Source organism: Cydia strobilella, chromosome 4 (assembly GCF_947568885.1).
Source record: "Cydia strobilella chromosome 4, ilCydStro3.1, whole genome shotgun sequence".
Classification (NCBI taxonomy): domain Eukaryota; kingdom Metazoa; phylum Arthropoda; class Insecta; order Lepidoptera; family Tortricidae; genus Cydia; species Cydia strobilella.
Window position 1 is genome coordinate 17,859,297 of NC_086044.1, and position 19,808 is coordinate 17,879,104.

At 36.3% G+C, this 19,808-nt stretch overlaps 3 protein-coding genes across 4 annotated transcripts; 2 read left to right on the forward strand and 1 right to left on the reverse strand.

The window, feature by feature from the left end:
• The first annotated feature begins 6,586 nt into the window (after positions 1–6,586).
• LOC134740927 (uncharacterized) lies at positions 6,587–12,585 on the forward strand. The gene is made up of 4 exons (XM_063673583.1): positions 6,587–6,688; positions 8,721–8,780; positions 9,951–10,754; positions 12,464–12,585. Exons 1-4 carry the CDS (start codon positions 6,607–6,609, stop codon positions 12,583–12,585), a joined length of 1,068 nt encoding a protein of 355 aa, XP_063529653.1. The 5' UTR covers positions 6,587–6,606.
• A 2,428-nt stretch (positions 12,586–15,013) lies between these two features.
• On the reverse strand, positions 15,014–16,629 carry LOC134741175 (myb/SANT-like DNA-binding domain-containing protein 4). Of its 2 annotated transcripts, none has more exons than XM_063673948.1 (6): positions 16,225–16,629; positions 15,956–16,153; positions 15,810–15,872; positions 15,522–15,678; positions 15,237–15,390; positions 15,014–15,146 (listed from the first exon to the last, which is right to left on the reverse strand). In XM_063673948.1, exons 1-6 carry the CDS (start codon positions 16,426–16,428, stop codon positions 15,110–15,112), a joined length of 813 nt encoding a protein of 270 aa, XP_063530018.1. In that variant the 5' UTR covers positions 16,429–16,629; the 3' UTR covers positions 15,014–15,109. The 2 variants fall into 2 exon arrangements, with proteins under 2 accessions (XP_063530018.1, XP_063530019.1); XM_063673949.1 differs by having other exon boundaries at positions 15,959–16,153; positions 16,225–16,628.
• A 452-nt stretch (positions 16,630–17,081) lies between these two features.
• On the forward strand, positions 17,082–19,783 carry LOC134740752 (putative nuclease HARBI1). Its single transcript, XM_063673350.1, has 5 exons — positions 17,082–17,362; positions 17,681–17,871; positions 18,035–18,167; positions 18,700–18,841; positions 19,379–19,783. The coding sequence occupies exons 1-5, from the start codon at positions 17,141–17,143 to the stop codon at positions 19,762–19,764; spliced, it is 1,074 nt and encodes a 357-aa protein (XP_063529420.1). The 5' UTR covers positions 17,082–17,140; the 3' UTR covers positions 19,765–19,783.
• The last annotated feature ends 25 nt before the right edge of the window (positions 19,784–19,808 follow it).

A 19,808-nucleotide genomic window follows, 5' to 3' on the forward strand; every position in this document is an offset into this window, starting at 1 on the left:
ACTTTTTGCATTTCCTAAGAAGGATATGCTTAGGAATTTGTGGATGTCTTTCCTTGTGCCTACGAATCCTCTTCTTCTGGGTCTGTCAAAAGAGCAACTGCTCAGGAAACGCGTGTGTGAAAAACATTTCGACAAACATCAGTTTGACAAGTTTGAAGGCAAAAGGCTTCGGTTTTCGTATCCTTGCCTATTTACGGATGATGAAATAACACACGGTGAACCCCTTGCAGCAGTTGGAACCGGTGAGTACACACATTTATTATAACTACGTAAATAAATATTAATTAAGTACCACGCGACTTATATTCTTGGCATAACTAATTTTTGTTTATAGTTCATGCTTATTTACCATACATCAATACAAAAATACATAATATTTATTTTGTTTGGGGAATCCCATCACTGTATACTTTCTTATTAGGATATTGAAAACACATGGCATTTCTTTTTGTCAGGATAATTTTGTGATTATATTTTTTGATCTACCTAATTGTAATGTTGTTCCAGTCCGACATGCTCTGAGTGACCACAATTATTTTAAAGACCAAGATGATGAGGAAGACACAATGGAACAAACCCTTGTCATTGGAAGGCCGGTATGTTTTATCACTTACAAATGATGTTAGCAAGTCTTATTTATCCCTACTAATATATTACTTATAAATGCGAAAATAACTATGAATTGAAAGTGACTGGTCTATCTAATTTATATAAAATTTGGTATGGAGATATTTTGAGGCCTGAGGAAGGACATGGGATAGTTTTCACCATTCATCATTGTGATATTCATCATCCCATGTAGACGAGGTAGCGGGCATAAGCTAGTATCTTATACATAGACAATAAATATTACTGTGAATTTTATTAACATAAGAAATCAGAAACATTTATTGTTCAAACTGTGTAGGTACAAAAAGTATAGCTAGGTACATTTTTTTAAGTTCAATTGATATTTACAATTTCATCTCAGTCAGTCAGTCTGAGTGGTCTTTTTATTTTACCATGGGAAAAACATAACTGCCCACTTCTAATGTTGTTTGTAGAGTATGCTTACAATTATGCAAATGTCTGCATGGTATTTTTACCATGGGAAATACATAACTGCCGATTTTTTAATATTGTTTATATAGAGTAATGCTACAAATTATGCAAATGAGTGCATGGTATTTTAACCATGGGAAAAACAACTGCCCACTTTTAATATTGTTTATAGAGTAGGGCATTTATTTGTGTGATGAACATGTTACCCAGTCATGGGTGTTTTTTATGTACCTATATAATTATGTATTTATTTATGCAAATATGTGTATATTGTACTAGGTGACAATATATGTACTTAATTAATTTATCTTAAAACTCAACTCGATTTCTGTTTCTAAAAAAAATATTTAAATTTAATTTGTTTAGTAGTTTTTTTTTGTGTATGTCTTAAGTACTGTTCAGCAATGCTATGCATATATTCAATCAACGAGCCATGGTTCTAATTTTTATACATAAGAGAAAAGTTTTGTTCATACTGAATCTTGATGATGATGATGATGTGTTCCTGCTATCCCTCATTAGAGATACTGGATCTTAATAGAGATTAAATATTACATTTAACAATTTCAGGCGAAGACTTCCATGAACATCCATCCTGCTCATATTCTCAAGTCGGGGCCTCCGTCCCACAGAATAAAGGTGTGTTAGTTTGAGTAAAGTTTCTAAAATATGTAGTGATATTCTTAGTTATAAAAGTTTGAAGTGAATGCATCTTGTTGACAAACCAACTTGCAATTAATTCCCTTTATTTTATTCCGAGGTTCCAATTTTTGTTTATATACATAGAGAAGAGATAAATTTAATTAATACTGAACATAAATATTGAATATTAATAGAGATTAAATATTACATTTAACAATTTCAGACGAAGACTTCCATGGACATCCATCATGCTCATATTCTCAAGTTGAGGCGTCCGTCCTACTGAATAAAGGTAAGAATATTATTATATCTGTCTGTAATGAAAACTTGCAAGTTTAATTTGACCAACTTCCTGGGTTCCGATTGAACTGAAGTTATGCGTAGGTACATATGTAAGTCGGGTGACAATAAAATATTATGGTACCATCGAGCTAATCTGATGATGGAGACAAGAGGTGGCCATAGGAACTCTGTAATAAAACAACGCAAACTAATTGTGATTGGGGTTGTTAAAATTGTCTCGATGAGTATTAGTTGCCTGTGGAAAGAAAAGTACAGTCAACTATAAAAACTTGAGTCCCAACGCATCTGGGGTCTACTTTGAGGACGCTCTTCCCCCCATGGTCGCCACTCGAGTAGTCGTTTGCTCCACGGTTCGGTCTTCCGTGCTATATGACCAGCCCATTCCCACTTCAAATTGGCTACGCGTTTTATAATATCATTGACTTTGCTCTGTTCTCTCAGCCATTCATTTGTTTTACGGTCTCTCAATGTGATCCCCACCAATTTTCTCTCTAACGCCCGCTGGGCAACGCTCAATTTACGTAGTATGTCTTTGGTGAAAACCCAGGTTTCAGCTCCATAAGTGAGAACAGGCAGGATACATTGGTCAAATATGCGTGCTTTTTGTTCGGCCTTAAGGTTCATTTTGAAGGCAAACTCGAGATTGGAGTAGGCTGCCCAGGCTAGTCGTACGCGTCTGTTGATCTCATTGGTTTGGTTTTTTTTTCCAGTCACTATCTACACGTATTACACGTATTTATCGACAGTTTCGATGGCGGTATGGTTAACTGTGATATTCGCCTTGACATCTGTTGGTCATAACTTTTGTCTTGTCTAGATTCATTTCCAGCCCACACCGTATGGAAGCATCGCTGAGTTCTTGGATCATGCTTTGAAGTTCAGCGGGGTCACTTGCCAGCAGGGACCGGACAACCCTTTCCGCGATAAAACCCTTTCAATGGGCGACACTTAAACACGGCTTACACATTGAAAGACTTTCCCTATTGAACTGCAAGCCCATTAACTGCTAACCTAACCTAACCTAACCAAAAATAAGGCTAGCTCTTAATAAGGGTTACCCTTATCTTTAAGCGCTTTTTATAAAGGTTTCCCTTTGCGTGAAAGAAACAGGATTAGTATATATCTACGGTAGTGTATGAAAAGGAAAGAAAATACGTGTCTAGTCAAAGAACGCCGCCGTCGCCGCCGACGATCGCTCGGATTCGAAGTAATGTGTGCTTTATGAACAAGGTAGACGACTTAAATTAACACGCTTATATGCTAATAGGGAAGCCCTTTATAAGGCTAACCCTTATAAGCAATATGCAAGGTGTTGGTGAGCGGATGATAAGGGTTTTGTAAGGGTATTTGGGCTACCGATTACTCAAATGTGGTAGCTTTATATAAGGGTTTTTAAAACCAAAACAAAGGGTTTCGTCTGGCAAAGGGTATGGTGAGTTAAGCCTTATGCAATACCCTTATAAAACCGCGATAAGGGATAGCGGGCCGGTCCCTGCTTGCCAGCAAGACAATATCATCAGCGAACCGCAAATTATTCAAGCGACTACCCCATATATTCAATCCACGCTTTTCCCAGTTCAGGCTTTTTAAAAGAATTTTGCCTAAAACTTACTAATGTGTACCTAACTTGACATTGAATATGAATATAAATAAATAAAATAAAATAAAATAGCCATTTATTTCGACCTCAAATTAAAAAAAATTACATTTCTTGTCAAGTTTTAGGAAAAGAAAAACAAAATATGTCAAATTCTTAATTTAAACATAATAATAATAAAGTTCTTTTCCCCTCACTAGCTCGGAAAGTTGTCTTTTATCCTTTAAAACAAGCGGGGAAAAACGCATTTTATCCACTAGTGGGGAAAGTAATTTGACCTTGGATGGAGCATGTTTAAGTAGCTTGACAGATAACAAAACGTAAAACGCTCATAATAATGATTCGTTTGATATTAATTATCATTAAACAAATGGTTTGAGAATCTAATAAAAATACCAAATTTAGCTTTATTTAATGATGATTATGTCATAAACCTTAAAGGTCCATAAGAAACGTTTGTTTTTTTATTAATGATGTTAAATATAATTCTGAACGCACAAGTTGAGCCGATGCAATTTCAAAACGCATCATTGACATTTCATGCGTCAGAAATGTCAACATTGTCAACAAAATTTTTTACTTAAAAACCTCACGAAAAAATACAGGGTTTTTCGTTATAATATCGTAAAAAAATGAGTGATTTCAGTGATGAAGATGATCTAACGCCTGTGGATGTTGCACTTTCCTCGCTATAGTGAGGTGAAAAGTTTTGTGTTACACACGGGTGCAAATGTATTTTACTTCTCGTGTGTTGAAACACTTGCTACGCTCAGGATTCTATTTTAGAACCACTCGCTTCGCTCGTGGTTCAACTATAGAATCCTTTCGCTTGCTCGTGTTTCAATTCCACACTCGCGGGTAAAATACAACTTTGCACCCTTGTATAACAAATAACTATTGTCGTATATGTTATTTGGTATTTTTATTGACATCGGTCGACTTGCCTCCCGGCATAGGCCTCCCCTAAGACCTTCCATTCCTCTCTGTTGGTTGCTCTTCTTGTCCATGTTGGTCCAGCGATAGCTCTTATGTCATCTTCCCATCTGCGGTAAGGCCTGCCTCTTTTCCGTTTGGGTCCGTCCGTTCTTTGGGGTACCAAGTTGTAACAATTTTTGACCATTTCTGTCCTGGTTCTCTCAGCATGTGCCCAGTCCATTTCCATTTAAGGTTACTTGTTACATAGGATACATCCATTAGTTTTGTGTTATTTCTTATGGTGCTTAGTCTTATTTTGTCTTTCTTCTTTATGTTGAGAATACTTCTCTCTATGTTGTGTTGGCACACTTCTAAGGATTTCCTATTCTTTTGCGTTAAGGCCCATGTTTGGCAACCATAGGTCATGCTAGGGAGGATGCAAGAGTTAAACAGTTTACTTTTGCATTTTAGTGGGATATCTGGATTTTTCATAATCTCTTTCCATGACCAGTATTTTTTCCATGAAATACACACTCTGTTTTCTGTTTCCTTGTCATTCTGGTGTTCTGGGGAAATTATTTGTCCTAGATATGTGTATTCATTTACATATTCTATTGTGTTGTTGTTTATTGATAGCTCAATTTTTTGTCCGTTTGTCATAAGTTTAGTTTTTTCTGTGTTGATTTCCTAGTCCCACTTTTCTGCTTTCATAAGAAAGTTGTTGTAACATTTCTTGCAAATCATTTGTGCTTTCCGAGAGCAGTATGAGATCATCGGCAAACCGCAAGTGGCTCAGCAACATTCCGTCTATTTTTAGACCATATTCGTTCCAGTTCAAGTTTCTGAATACTTGTTCTAAAGTTGCTGAGAACAATTTAGGTGATAGTGGGTCTCCTTGTCTCACTCCTTTCTTCAGTTTGAATTCCTCACCTACTGTTTCTAGTTTTATTTTAGCTGTTATGCAGAAGTATATATTGCTGATTATTCTTATGTATTTATTCTGGACGTTTTGCATTTTCAGCGCTTCCCATATATAGTTGTGGAGCAAAGAGTCGAAAGCTTTGCTGTAGTCTATAAAAGCTAGGTAGTACTGCTTACCATACTCATTGCTCTTTTCTATTATTTGTTTAATGGTATGAATGTGGTCTATTGTAGCAAAGCCTTTCCTGAAGCCTGCTTGCTCCTTCGGTTGGTTTTCATCTAGCACTTTCTCTATGCGTTGTAGTATGATTTTGGAAAATATCTTGTATAGGTTTGACATAAATAAAAAATAAAAATAAGACTCATGGGCCTATAGTTGCCAATGTCGTTTCTGTCGCCTTTTTTGTGTAGCAGGATGATAGTAGAGGTAGTCCATTGTTTAGGTATTTCTTCTTTTTGAAGGATCTCATTGAATAACTTGATGATGCTTTTAAGTGACGCTGGGAGTGTGCATTTTAGAAGTTCGTTAGAGATTGTTTGCCCGTTGCTTTTCCGTTTTTTTGAGTTGACACTGCTCTTATAACTTCACTTTCTTCAATTGGTGGTATCGTCTCCTAGTCGAGCTGGTATAGTGACTTTGAGTTTGGAGGGATAGTGTCTTCGCAGTCATATAGTTCTTTATAGAATTGGGTGGCAGCTTTTGAGATATTCTTGCGTTTCTAATTTTTTGGTTCTTCTGTTTCTCATGCTCGGTATCCAGTTACTATGTTCCTGCATTTCCTTCATTGCTTTTGCTATCCCTCCTGTTTTTTCCAAGTGATGTTTGAATGTTTCAGATTGTTGTCTGCACGCAAGAAATCTTATTAATGAACGAAAATTGCTTCTGGAAGACAGAAAAAATAATAGGGCTGCAATAGCACAGCTAAGCAAACAAATCAACCTCAGCATGAAGAATATTATTCAAAGAAATCCTTTATTGAATAGAATTCATTCTTAATAAGCCATATTTAATATGAATGGATATTGGTTCAAAACTCTTATATTAGTTATTTTTTTGATGGTACCTAGTGGTATCTCACCTAAGAGACATACTAAATAATAAGTATAAGAAACCATCAATTCCCATACATCTTGCTAAAAATTACTGCGTCATTGGTGGCTAACATTTAGTTTTTGCTCTTTCAGGTATGGTAGCAGTAGATAAAGGCTCATCATCTTTACCAAAAGTGATTGAAGAAGCTGTTCTAGAAATCTCCTCGGCACATACAGGTTTGTGTCTCAAGTCAATTTTTTTTTAAATATTATTTATTTATTTATTGTATTGTCATGTACATAATAATTTATTTATTATAATAAATTAATGTAATTATTTGTATATGTTAATAAAGTAGAGAGAGACCAAAATAAATCTGCAACGATTTTGATAGCACACGTAGTGCAAGTGTTATTTTAAACGTCAAACTTCTAAGAAATTATGACGTATAAATAACACTTGCACTGCGTGTGCTATCAAAATCGTTGCAGACATACATCGGTCTAACTCTACGTTATTTACTTAAAATGAGATTTTTTCTACTTAATTCTTGCATCTCAAGGAAGCACAAGTAAATTTTTAAACCTTATTTCATATTTATTTATTGCAACCATGGTTTTATAGGTATTACAAATTCTTGGTAGTTCCACATGGACCCCGTGGGGGTATAGCAATATTACATGCATACTTAGGATCTAATCTTAAATCTATGTGTATAATATAAATTAAAATATAATTACTGCGACATTGGTGGCTAACATATAGTTTTAACTCTTTCAGGTGTGGTAGCAGTAGATGAAGGCTCAACATCTTTACCAAAAGTAGTTAAAGAAGTTGTTCTAGAAGTGTCCCCGGCACATACAGGTTTGTGATTCATGTTTTTTTATTAGATATGGTTAAAAATGTAATAATACCTTAAATATAATTACTGCGACATTGGTGGCTAACATATAGTTTTAACTCTTTCAGGTGTGGTAGCAGTAGATGAAGGCTCAACATCTTTACCAAAAGTAGTTAAAGAAGTTGTTCTAGAAGTGTCCCCGGCACATACAGGTTTGTGATTCAAGTTTTTTTTTTCTATTAGATATGGTTAAAAATGTAATAATTTGTTTGTGTTAATATACCTTATCCCGGTACCTGTCCCGGTAAGGGCATTTATTTGTGTGATGAGCACAGATATTTGTTCCTGAGTCATGGTTGTTTTCTATGTATTTAAGTAATGATATATTATATATATCGTTGTCTAAGCACCCACACTTCTTGAGCTTACAATGGGACTTAGTCAATATGTGTAAAAATGTTCCCATAATATTTATTTGTTTATTTATTATTTATTTATCGAACGAGCGAGCGAAGCGAAGTTCTTACATTCAACTTGAAACACACGGCTGACTTGGGGCACGTCCCGGTGTTTCGATTTTTCGATCCAGGGGTATTGAGCTACAAGAGCTTAGAAGGTCAGGAAGGGGTCTTGCTATACTGGTCATGTTATTTGTAAGGAAATATGGTCGAGTTTGGTATCAAATGAAAGTGCTCGGTTTACTCATTTAAAAAATTGTTTTTAAATTTACCATTTTAATATAATTAACAAGATATAACCGCAGTAAAATAAACATGGGTATTTGAAAAAGAACATTAAGGCGTATATAGATACCGTTTATTATTTTAATCTGTATGGTGACTTAATTCTATCAGTTAAGGGCTCCACAGACCTTGCAATAAATCACACGTGGTTTTCTATCCATTGCTGACTATTATACAATTCCCATCGAACGGGCGGAGTAGGTGCGCATTTCAAATTTATACGCAAGCCGGTCGGCTCCTCGCGGACGCGGACGGCTCCGGACGGACTCCATTATTTCTGTCACACATTAAAAATGCGCTCCGGCGCGGCCTGAATCCAGCCGGTCGGTAGAAATCGTACATTAGTAGACGCAACAAATTCAATCGCTCTATATTGTTTTTGGCGAACCGCGCGTTCTCAGTTAAATTGAGAATTTAATGGTAACATATGTATACTAGACTTATATTCACCGGGATATAGACCGTGATTACCTTTTACATGATGCATGTAACTGCGTCGAAATATCGGGAGCTCACAAATAATACAAAAGGTAATCACGGTCTATATCTCGGTGAATATAAGTCTAGTGAAACTAACCGTGAATCTTTCAAAACTCTAACATATGTATAGCATTATTTGTTTGTGTTTGTTTAAATCTTTGGTTACCGACTTGGTTTTGTTATTTATAGTTTATTCTGTTTCAGAAATCAAACCTATACCGTCCAATTCCACCCAAGAGAAGGAACCAACACAGAAGCGTAGAGGTATACATTTTTCATTTTCATTGTTTTTGTGAGTAATCTTTTGCATGTGTTATCTATTTCTTCACCTCCCTGAAGCTCGCTCCAGACTACGCGACGCGAAGCCGCGAACGCAAGTGTGGAGTCGATTTCGCTGATTAGCAAACTAGACTCCACACTCGCGTTCGCGGCTTCGCGTCGCGATTCGCGCACGAGTGTGGAGGGCCCTTGAGACATTTTTGTACGCAAATACGACATTCATTCAAGGCTACTCCAGTTATTGCATACTCCTAGACACGTAACTAAATACAATGAATTAAGTCCATAGGCGTATAATAATATTTATGTATCCATAAATATAATATGAATACTTATAAATTCATACTTACAAAAACGTTAGAATACCGGGTGTACAGCTGGCACGCTAGACCGGGCCGGGCCCATGCCGAGGCGTCCGACATGTCATTTTCTATGACGGCTGATCGGTGATTACGTGCTGCTTTCCATAGAATACGAAGCGCCGGAAACTCAGGCCCGGCCCCGGCCCGGTCTAGCGTGAGTCATCCTCAAGACGAGCAAATAATTAAACTGTAGGCTGTACTCCTCAAACTGACCAATGTAATTTACGTTGCTTCTCATGCTTTAAACATAACAAAATTCGCAATAGGTATATTGCGACTTAGAGTAAACTTTAAAGTGTGCTAAAAATCAAAATACAAGTTTTTTTTTTAAGTCGCTGTTGGTCCGTTTGAGATTTACAGCCTAGTTAAATTTTTTGCTCGTGTTACAGGACACACCCGGTATACAACCACGCACGCTTACTTACATTTCTTCCAATTGTCAATGATTTGATATTGATAGCGCATATGTGTGGTGACCTCGATTGTTGCATGTGATCGGTCTAGTACCTAAACAGGTGGTCTGTGATCCGAAGTCAAACTGCGGAATTTTTCAAACTCGATGCGTAGAATGATAGGCGTCATTTCAATACAATTTTGCGAGATTTATATGGAGATGACACCTGTCATCCTACCCATCGAGTTTGAAAAATACTATACGCATATGTCGTATATACACTTCAAGAGGTTTTTTGTCTACTTCTGCGACCCTAAAACAGTTGTAGTGTAGTCTGTCGTTTATTGCTAGAGTCGGCCCAAGCAAACTCTTATTTAAACTTATTATTATTTATTACAGGTTCGATTATGAAGCAATTAAGTTCAAAGGGAAGGAAATTTGTTAAGAACGTGATGAATATTACGTTATCAAGTTTGGGTCAGACAAGTGAAGAAAGACTTTCACAAGCTAAATCCTATGGAAGTAACGAGCAGTTGTTTAAGAATTTCGACCTACTTAACAAACAGGCACAGACTTTTGTGCTAATGCAATTAAAGCAATGCCGCAACAACAAAATGGCCAGAAGGTTCACGATGAAGGAAAAACTTATGGCTCTAATGCTGATGAAGCAAAGCCCAAAGGCATACAAACTTCTGGAAACAATGTTTGCATTGCCCAATAAGAGGACTTTACATAGACTTTCTGAAAAAATATGTATGAAACCAGGAGTTAACCCACAGATATTTTCTCATATCCGAAATACCGTAAAACACTGGGGACAACAGCAAAAGTTATGCTCAATAGTATTTGATGAAATTGCATTGACACCATACTTAACATACAACGAAAGTAACGATCTAATTCATGGTTTTGTGGATGTGACTGGCGAAAGAAAAATGAAGTTTTGTGATCATGCCCTTGTCTTTATGGTAAGAGGCATATGTTCTTCATGGCGGCAATGTATATCATACCACTTCTGCGAAGGAACAACATCTACAGCCGAAATGCAGGAAATTTTAAAGCAAATTGTCTCAGAAGTAGTTCAAACAGGACTAATACCTTTAGGACTAGTTTGCGATCAAGGATCGACCTTTAGAACTGCGATTAAAAAGTTCCGAGAGGAGACAGTACGACACTGTAATGACGAAGACAACGCGAAAAATGGTAAATGTAACTATTATATTTTTGTATGCTCTAAAGTAGGTATAAGATATCCCAGTTTAGAACCCGTAAATCTATTTTTTTTATTCTACGTCGGTGGCAAACAAGCATACGGCCCGCCTGATGTTAAACAGTCGAGAGGTGTCACATGCGCGTTGCCGACTCTAACACCCCGCACCCTCGTTGAGCTCTGGCAACCTTACTCACCGGCAGGAACACAACACTATGGGTAGGGTCTAGTGTTATTTGGCTGCGGGTTTACAGGGTTTTGTGGTTTCCGCTTTATGGCATAAATCAAATTAAAAATTAAGAGACCGCAGCAAGCTCGGTTCTCCATACAAACGTAGTTACGCTCTCGTTCTTAAACGACTAGCTAGATTGCTCTGAAACTTTGTACTTACAATAGGATAAAATATATCTATACCTGTAATTAGTTTATGTAGCTTCAGATAACATAAGTAGTTGAAAAACCGGCCAAGTGCGAGTCGGACTCGCGCACCGAGGGTACCGTACTTTTTAGTACACACATTTCATTTGTTACATAATAGGCATTATTGCTTTGAGTGTATTAAGAAAAAATAACAATTTAAACGAATTAATAAATTAAATTACTGTAGAATTTTAAATAATAGCTAATGTCAAATCACTCAATATTAAGGCGAAGGATGTAAACATATATTTGACGTCGACAGCGTTGTTAAATATAGTTAGCTGTAAAATAAAATGATACTGTATTGATATTGCTTTATTGTTTCAGATTGCACAATCAACATTGCTGGGCATAATTTAAGTATATTTTTTGACCCGCCTCATCTTCTGAAAGGGTTGAGAAACAATTTTCTCAATAAAACATTATTTGGGATGGAAAGAGGGCCTCATGGAAAGATATTCAATTTATATACGACATAGATAATAGATTGGGACACACAAGGGCATTACCCAAATTAACTGCACATCACGTTGATCCAGACAAAATAAAAAAAATGAAAGTCAGCGTAGCGGCGCAAGTTTTTAGTTCTCGAACGGCGGCCATGCTAAACTACACAGCTGCGCTTAGTAAGTTCCTATATTTAAATTCTGGCGTCATGTCACCGACAACGGACGAGAGCCATGCTCTTAAATTTTGATGATGAGGGCGTCATTTTTGTGTGTTTATCACAAATATTTGTGCCTGAGTTATGGATGTTTTCTATGTAAATAAGTATTTGTATATAACTATATATTATTATAGTACACACAACACAAGCGTTATTGAGCTTACTGTGGGAACAGTCTATAAAATAATACAGTCATTCGACGAAGCCGTCTAGACAGCGCAATCGTGCGAGGGGCGAGGGGTGTAACGCGCGCACCCGAGCTGCATACATTCGCTATTGTTAGTAGCTCGGTACACGTCAAAGTCGTCGGTCCACTGTATACTTTTTACACTGTGCTGTGGGACTAGGTTGACTATAATATTTATTTATAGTATTTGTTGCCATGAAATTATGAAAACTTTCAGGTGGCGCTGCAATAGTTTAAATCAAATATGTCATCAAATATGACAAATAAAAAAAATACAATAGACTAAAGAGTTTTTTTGCGACTGGACACTAAGAACCAGTATAATTTGCGGGTATCTAACCTCATCAAAGACCTTTTAAAACGAAACTTGCATAGTTTTTAAGGGGCTAATGTAACATAACTTACTAATGATTTATTTTTATTTTCAGATAAGCACACTGGTTCAGACTCAAATAACACCATGGAAGCTACAGCTGAAATTATAGAATTTTCGACACCCTGTTCGACAGTGTCAACGGCTCCCCTGGCGGCACCACAAAAGGGAAACTGAGAAAAGCAGTTAAAAAAAACTCTGCACATCATCGTTTCTGGTTAGAAGCAATAGATAAATTAAAAAAAATACAATATGAAGATACAAGTAGTAAATTGGCTGTAAGGCAAAGAAATCCTCGATTGGTTCGAGTACCGTCACTGGAAGGATGGATTGTAACATTAGCTAGTTTCAGTAGGTTATCAAAGATATTGTTTGACGAATATGGCGTGGAATATTATTACCCTCGAAATATTAACCAAGACCCACTGGAAAACTTTTTTGGAAGAGTGAGGGCTCTCAATTTCAGAAATGTAAAGCCAAATGCAAATAGCTTCATTTATACATTTAAATCACTACTGCTGTCCAATTTGCTGAGCCCTCATTCAAAATTTGCAAACTGTGAAGTGGATAACGGAGAGACAATATTAGACGCAAGTTTTCTCTTCGAGATAGATGAAGCAAACAAAGAGAATAATTGTCCTAACATTAATTGTCTCCCATCCACTTCACAGGATCGTCCAAGTGGGTCTAAATTAGAAGAATTAACAACAAAAAATGAAGTAATTTTAGAAAAAATGAAGGTACAGTGTTCCGCTTATACCGCAGGGTATCTATGCAGAAAAATTTCAAAAACAATTGACTGCCAGAGCTGCATAAAAACTTATATAAGCAGCTCTAAAGAAGAACACCACGCCTATATTCAATACAGAGAATATAAACAACTAATAAAAAACAACAACCTTCAATATCCTACAGAAACATTTTTAAAATTATACGGGAAAGCAAGTACTATGATCCATAATTTCTTAAATATAAATTGTTTCAAACGAAATGTCGGTACTGACCTGCTTTGCATTTTAAATCAATTGAGGATTTCTTGGCTGGGATGTGCAGAGCATAGAAATAATGTTAAAAAAATATTTTTAAAAACAATCATGAGACTGCATATACATAACTGGTGTAATATTATAAATAGAATTTTAAAGGGAGACATAGAAGAAAAATATGCATCCAAAATGGAGGAACCGCAAAAATTAGCGTATAAAAAATACAAATCACACAAACTTCGCCAAAGAACATTAAACAAATAACAATATTCTTTCATTTTGGATGTATATATTTTTAGGCTATGTCGCCTTTGTTATAAATAAATAAATTACAGAAAATCTTTGCGTTTTATTTTTTAAATGTTCAAAATAGTGTATTAATACATCCCTATTGCAGTTATCGATGAAATCGTCCCATCACTATCTAATATCGATATCGATTATCGAATGTCGACAACACTATTATGTCAAACTTGACAGCTACTTCCACAGAGTATGTTACTAAGAGTATCACTACAGTGACGCCACATCGGAATAACTGCAAACAGGCCTTAAGTGACTGTCGTATCTGTTACGAAGTAACTAGTTAATAATCTGTGGTCTGGTACGAAAACCTTTCTGGCTCGGTGATAAGGTTCAATTTAGTATGGCAAAAAAAGTGACAGCTCGCTCCTGTTTAGGGTATAACTTCATGCTTGTAGCCAACTTGTAACTTTCTTGTAGCATTAAAAAAAAAAAATAGTTGGACCAAGATAAGTCTGCTACGATTTTGAATTTTTGATAGCACGCACGCAATGCAAGTGTTATTTATACGTCATAATTTTATAGAAGTTTGACGTTTAAAATAAGACTTGCACTGCGTGTGCTATCAAAATCGTTACACTTTTTTTATGATATAGGAGGCAAACGAGCAGACAGATCACCTGATGGTAAGCGATTACCGCCGCCCATGGACACCCGCAACACCAGAGGTGTTGTAAGTACGTTGCCGGCCTTTAAGATGGGAGTACGCTCTTTTCTTGAAGATCGTATCGATCCGGAAATACCGCAGGCGACAGTTCATTCCACAGTTTAGCTGTGCGAGGCAGGAAGTTACTGGAGAAACGCACAGTTGAGGACTGCCAACCATCTAAGTGGTGAGGATGGTAATGTCTTGTCTAACTTGTCTTGGTCTGACGATATCTCTTTCTATAATGCTTACTATTACTATACTACAAGATTGGAAGCGTTTCCGACCAATGAGACCTTGTTATTAGTTTACGACAATTTAGTAGGTGGCTTGTTCAAACTACTTCTAAGACGATTTCGTTTGCCGACAAATTGTTTTGCACCCCGACCGAGACATTGAACCGCCGGAAGCTTGTTTGGTGCGTGCAGTAGTCAACCGCCAACCAAGCTTCCGGTCAAAGTGGCCTTATCGGTTTCCAACCATGTAGGTTTTGTACCAAGTTTCAGACATGGCCCCTGACTTATAAAAGTACAGGGATCAAGTTCGCTATTTGCCTAAAAGAGGCACTTAAAATGATGATTGTTAGAAAGAGAAGCAAACGGCCATCCCTTAATACTAGAAAACTCAACGACAAGGGTAAAACTAAAGTTTATAATATACTGTGTATAATGTGTAATTTAATTAATATCACAATGTTAATCAAATTAATGGTATATTTATAATACTGTATAAAACTAATAACCTAGTATCAATAAAATAATGGAAGTCATCTATGTGCTACAGCTTCTACAGCAACTAGTAGTCTGAAAAAAAAGATAATAAGTTATTACATATTTGTAAAACATGAAAATAAATATTATTATAATTTAACAATTTCATCTGAAGATATCTACTTTTCTAATAACATATTCCTTTGCCGCTCAATCTCAAGTCTATCCTTCTCCATTTTGAGTCTTATATTATTGCATCTCTTCTTTTCTAAAAGTTTTTGCTTCTCTATTCTAATCCTCTCTTCTTCCAAGTTTAAAAGTCTGTCATGTACAAGTCCTGTAAAATAAAAAATAAAAAATGTTTTATTTACAGATTTAAAATTATGTGAAATAAAATAGTTTAACTCATATTTTACTGTTAATCTTTCCATGTAAATAATAAGAATAATATTCTTGATATATACTAACTGACTGGTCTTCCCCTTTTCCACAAAGGCTTCCCAGTGACTGGAGCAGAGGACACCTCATTGGACCCCATTGCTTGGTCCATGTCACCCCCTACTCCATCGTCTAAACTCATGTCAATGTCTGCTTGTGTAAAATGTTGTGAATCTGATGGCCATTTCTATGCAAAATATTAAATAAAAACGTAATTAATAAGTAATGTAAGATGTAGTAAATTTTGTGAAAATTTAAAACTTCTTACAAAATTTTCAATTATTTTGTTCTTAATATTATTAAAAATAAGTATTTTACCATACTGCTGGTAGATGGATCTGAACTGCATATCTCATTTGATACATTACTCTGAGATGGAACCTGAAATAGTCAAATAATATTAGTAAGATACACCTCTCTTCTTCTTAAAAGTAAATGTAATTATGCGTAATTTAATTTCTTACTGCCATATGATTTGATGAGAGAGCCGATGTTTCAGGCACTCCTGGTAGTCCAAATGCTGAAGTATTTGTGCAAATAAGTCTAAGAATCTTCTCTTCAGAATCTGTTAACTGAGTACTTGTATTGCAACCGGGAGTAAAGCGATTTTTGCGTATCTTAAAAGCTTTCTTTTTCACATTAGATTTCCAATCACGCCATGTCTGAAAAGAAGCAAATTTTACTAACTCATGCTCATCAGAAACTGTTCTTTACGTAGATTATGCTTGCTTACCTGTTGCCATTTATCAGGAGTCTTTATAGCACCAGATCCAAAACCAGAGTTAGCATTTAGTTTTTCGGTAATTTTAATCCACGCATTCGTTTGTCGAACTCTACCTTCCAAACCTGTGAATTTACCTATCGCTAACTCTTTATCCTCCTCTAAGAAGTGCAGGAGCATGTTTAACTGCTCGGGGCTTGCCTTACGCCTTTCCATCGCAACAATACCATCAACAAAATGATTTCATCTCAGAAAACAATAAAGTTTATTAATGAAAAGTCTAATTATACAGCACATTATCGGTTTATTTTGTTAAATAAATACAAGACAATTGGTATCTAAGTTATTTTCGCTATGAAATATCTCTTTAGCTTCTTTTATTTTATTTTTTAGTATTCCAACAAACGAAACTTGATGCATTTGCATTGCATTATTGAATATTGACATTGACATTTTATCTTAGGAGCTTAAAAGCACTATCTGTAATATAAATCAAAAAAATATGAACTTTAAATGTGAAGCAATAACCCACTTTTTACAATGATACATAACCTAACATAAGTTGTTATTGTTGTATTTGTATTTCGATTCGTAGCATCAATGCAGAATCCGTTCAAATACCTATAATTATAGAAAACTGTATGTTAATTTATAAAGAATATGAAGTTGCACGAATAAGTTTAAAGTGATGTTAATTATACATATATAGTTCAGTCCTTTGACATTGACATGATTTTAATTAAGTAGTAGTAACCAACGAAATAATGAGAATATCACACTACGAGTATACGAGTAATCTATCAAAGGAAAAAGGAAAAACAAAACGGTATTTGACCGAGTGTGGCTGTCAGTGGACAGCCCCAAACAAACTTTTTGTTATGTTAAGAAGTTAGTATTAAAAGAAAAGCCTTAAAAGGAAAATAAAGAGATGAACACTCTTTTAAAATTAAAATTGCTACGAGGCAGTTCTCACAGAGAGAAAATAGTACGCAGGCACCTCCGAGATGTATCCGATTGTGTAAATCTGCCCGACTCGTATTTACTCAAAAACTGTGGAGTTAACCGGATAGTATTCCATCGAATTCTACTAATACTGGAGCCTGTTGTTCCCAAGACACAAAGGTCAAATGGTATACCATTCCCTTTAAAGGTACATCATTATTTTTCTGAAACTACGTAGGTATTGTTTACCCTTTAATAACTAAATAAAAATGGTTCTTCGAACCGGATCGTTATTTTTTTACCCGACTACGTGAAGGGTTATGATTATACTAGTTTTTATACCTATTATGTGTGTTATTTTCGCGTTTTGTGTCGCGTCAGAAATACTAATCAAATTCTGGTGAATTCTTGTCAATCGCCGATGTTGAAAGAGGTTTCTACAGCTAATATACGAAATACGAATAACAGTAGACAGATTAAAGTTTTTTAAACGTTTTGCTTGTTATATTTCCATTTTACTTTATAGGTACTGCTGACTTTGTCATTTCTGGCTAGTGGTTCCCATCAGAAGTCAGTCGGCAAAGATTTCTATGTCAATATTTCCCAAAAGTCAGTGAGTAGAGTTATCAAGATCATTGTGGAAGGACTCAACTTTGTGTTGGATAAATGGGTGGTATTTCCAAGTAGTTCCCTTCAGAGAGAGCAAATCAAAGATGGGTAAGTTTAGAAGTAATTTTAATAGTAGTGCAGTTTAGTGACAATAGTGACCCCCCCCCCCCTGCAAACAAATTTCTATGCAGGGGAAATCACTTACCTCTGCAGCTTACTGTACATACAATCTTTATTGTATTTTTTACTAACCTTTTTTGGTGATTTACAGTTTTTACAAAAAGTATCACTTCCCTGAAACTATTGGTTGCCTAGATGGCACTTACGTTGAAATAGTGTGCCCCAGAGATGATGAGGAAGCATTCTATGACAAAAAATGCCAGTACTCCATACATGCCCAGATTGTAAGTACTATTTTAAGTTTAATACCGAAATCAAACTTATTTATTGGATTTCTTATCTTCCAGATATATCTTGCCTTACTCAAACTTACTCTAAAATCTTTCCTATTTCAGTCCAGTCAGTGCATCTAAAATTAATAAATTTATGAGTGACCACCATATTAGTTTTACTATGGCCAGCTAATTCATTTATAAAATTAATATTCAAATTATTTTAACTATAAAACTCCTGTAAGACTCAAACATTAAATTCTTTTAAAGCGGGTCACTCACGTATTATTAAGTCGAATAGCTGGACATGTTTCGATCCAATTTACGAGGACCGTCTTCACGGAGCAACGACACATCTTCACTGGTCGAGGGCGCGCCGTGTACTGCGGGCCAAAGCTCGACTCGCACGGCCGCTCACGACAGGCGTTGTCGCACTGGTCACTGGTTTTATCACTGGTGTGTGGGTGTGTTAATAAATTAATAATACTTGAGTGACCCGCTTTAAAATAATTTAATACTCATATTATTATTTTTAATTTTCCAGATGTGTGATGCGGGTATGGTGATAACTGCAGTGTGCTGCCGTTTCGGCGGGGCGTCGAGCAACGCGTACATCTGGAGCAAGATGAACATTCGGCCTTTTATCGAGCATGTCAGTAAGCAGGGCGAGACTGGCTGGATTATTGGTACCTACCTATCTGTAATCAATTTAACCTATCACTCACCTTTAAATTAAATTCGGCATTGCCAGCTACAACGGCTTCCCCACACTAGCGTCTTTTGAGCGTCGGCGTAAAATGGCGTTTCCACTCAGTTGCGCCAACGTTGCGTCAACCAGTAGCCATAGTTGACTAGACGCCGACGACGCCCGGGAGTTGCTAATGTGGGGTGTAACATTACCCTACATTTTGCTGCCCTCTCTTTCGCTTAGTGGAAAGGCCAAGCCCCTAAATAGAGTTTTCTACTTTTTGAGCAGTATACTATAACGGACGACTAGAAATAAGGGATTGTCGCTTTCAATAAGTGGGGATATAAAATCAACTTTTGTCAACTAAAAAACACATCATTAGTATCATTACACACATCGCAGAACAGAACGATACTCCAATCATTTAAAAAGAATTTTTGGGAGATAGGTACAAACAAAGTACCTTACACAATCTTGTGAAGTCAATGAGGATCACAAATGTCAGTGTATAATTGTTTAACTTTTCTTTTTACAGCTAACAACAAGTATCCGCAATTACCATGGCTTATGACACCAATCCCACACGTGCCCCAAGGCACGCCAGAATCCCAGTACAACCACTTCCACGCTCGCACGAAATCCTGCATCAACCGCTGCATCGCGAAATTAAAGGGCCGATGGCAGTGCCTTCATAAAAGACCTCTACATTACTCCCCCCATAGAGCCGCGAAGATTATCAACGCTTGTGCTGTGTTGCATAATCTTTGCATAAAGGGTGGGTTGGACACGGAGCCTTATGTGGAAACTGACGTGCCTATGATGAATGAAGCTATTGAACTGCCTGAAGATAATATGAATGACTTGTATATCGGTATGGAAGTGAGACGTCAACTGGCGGAAAGAATTTATTATAGTCTTTGATATCTGTGTTGAACCTCTGTAACATGACTGTAGAGTAACAGTAT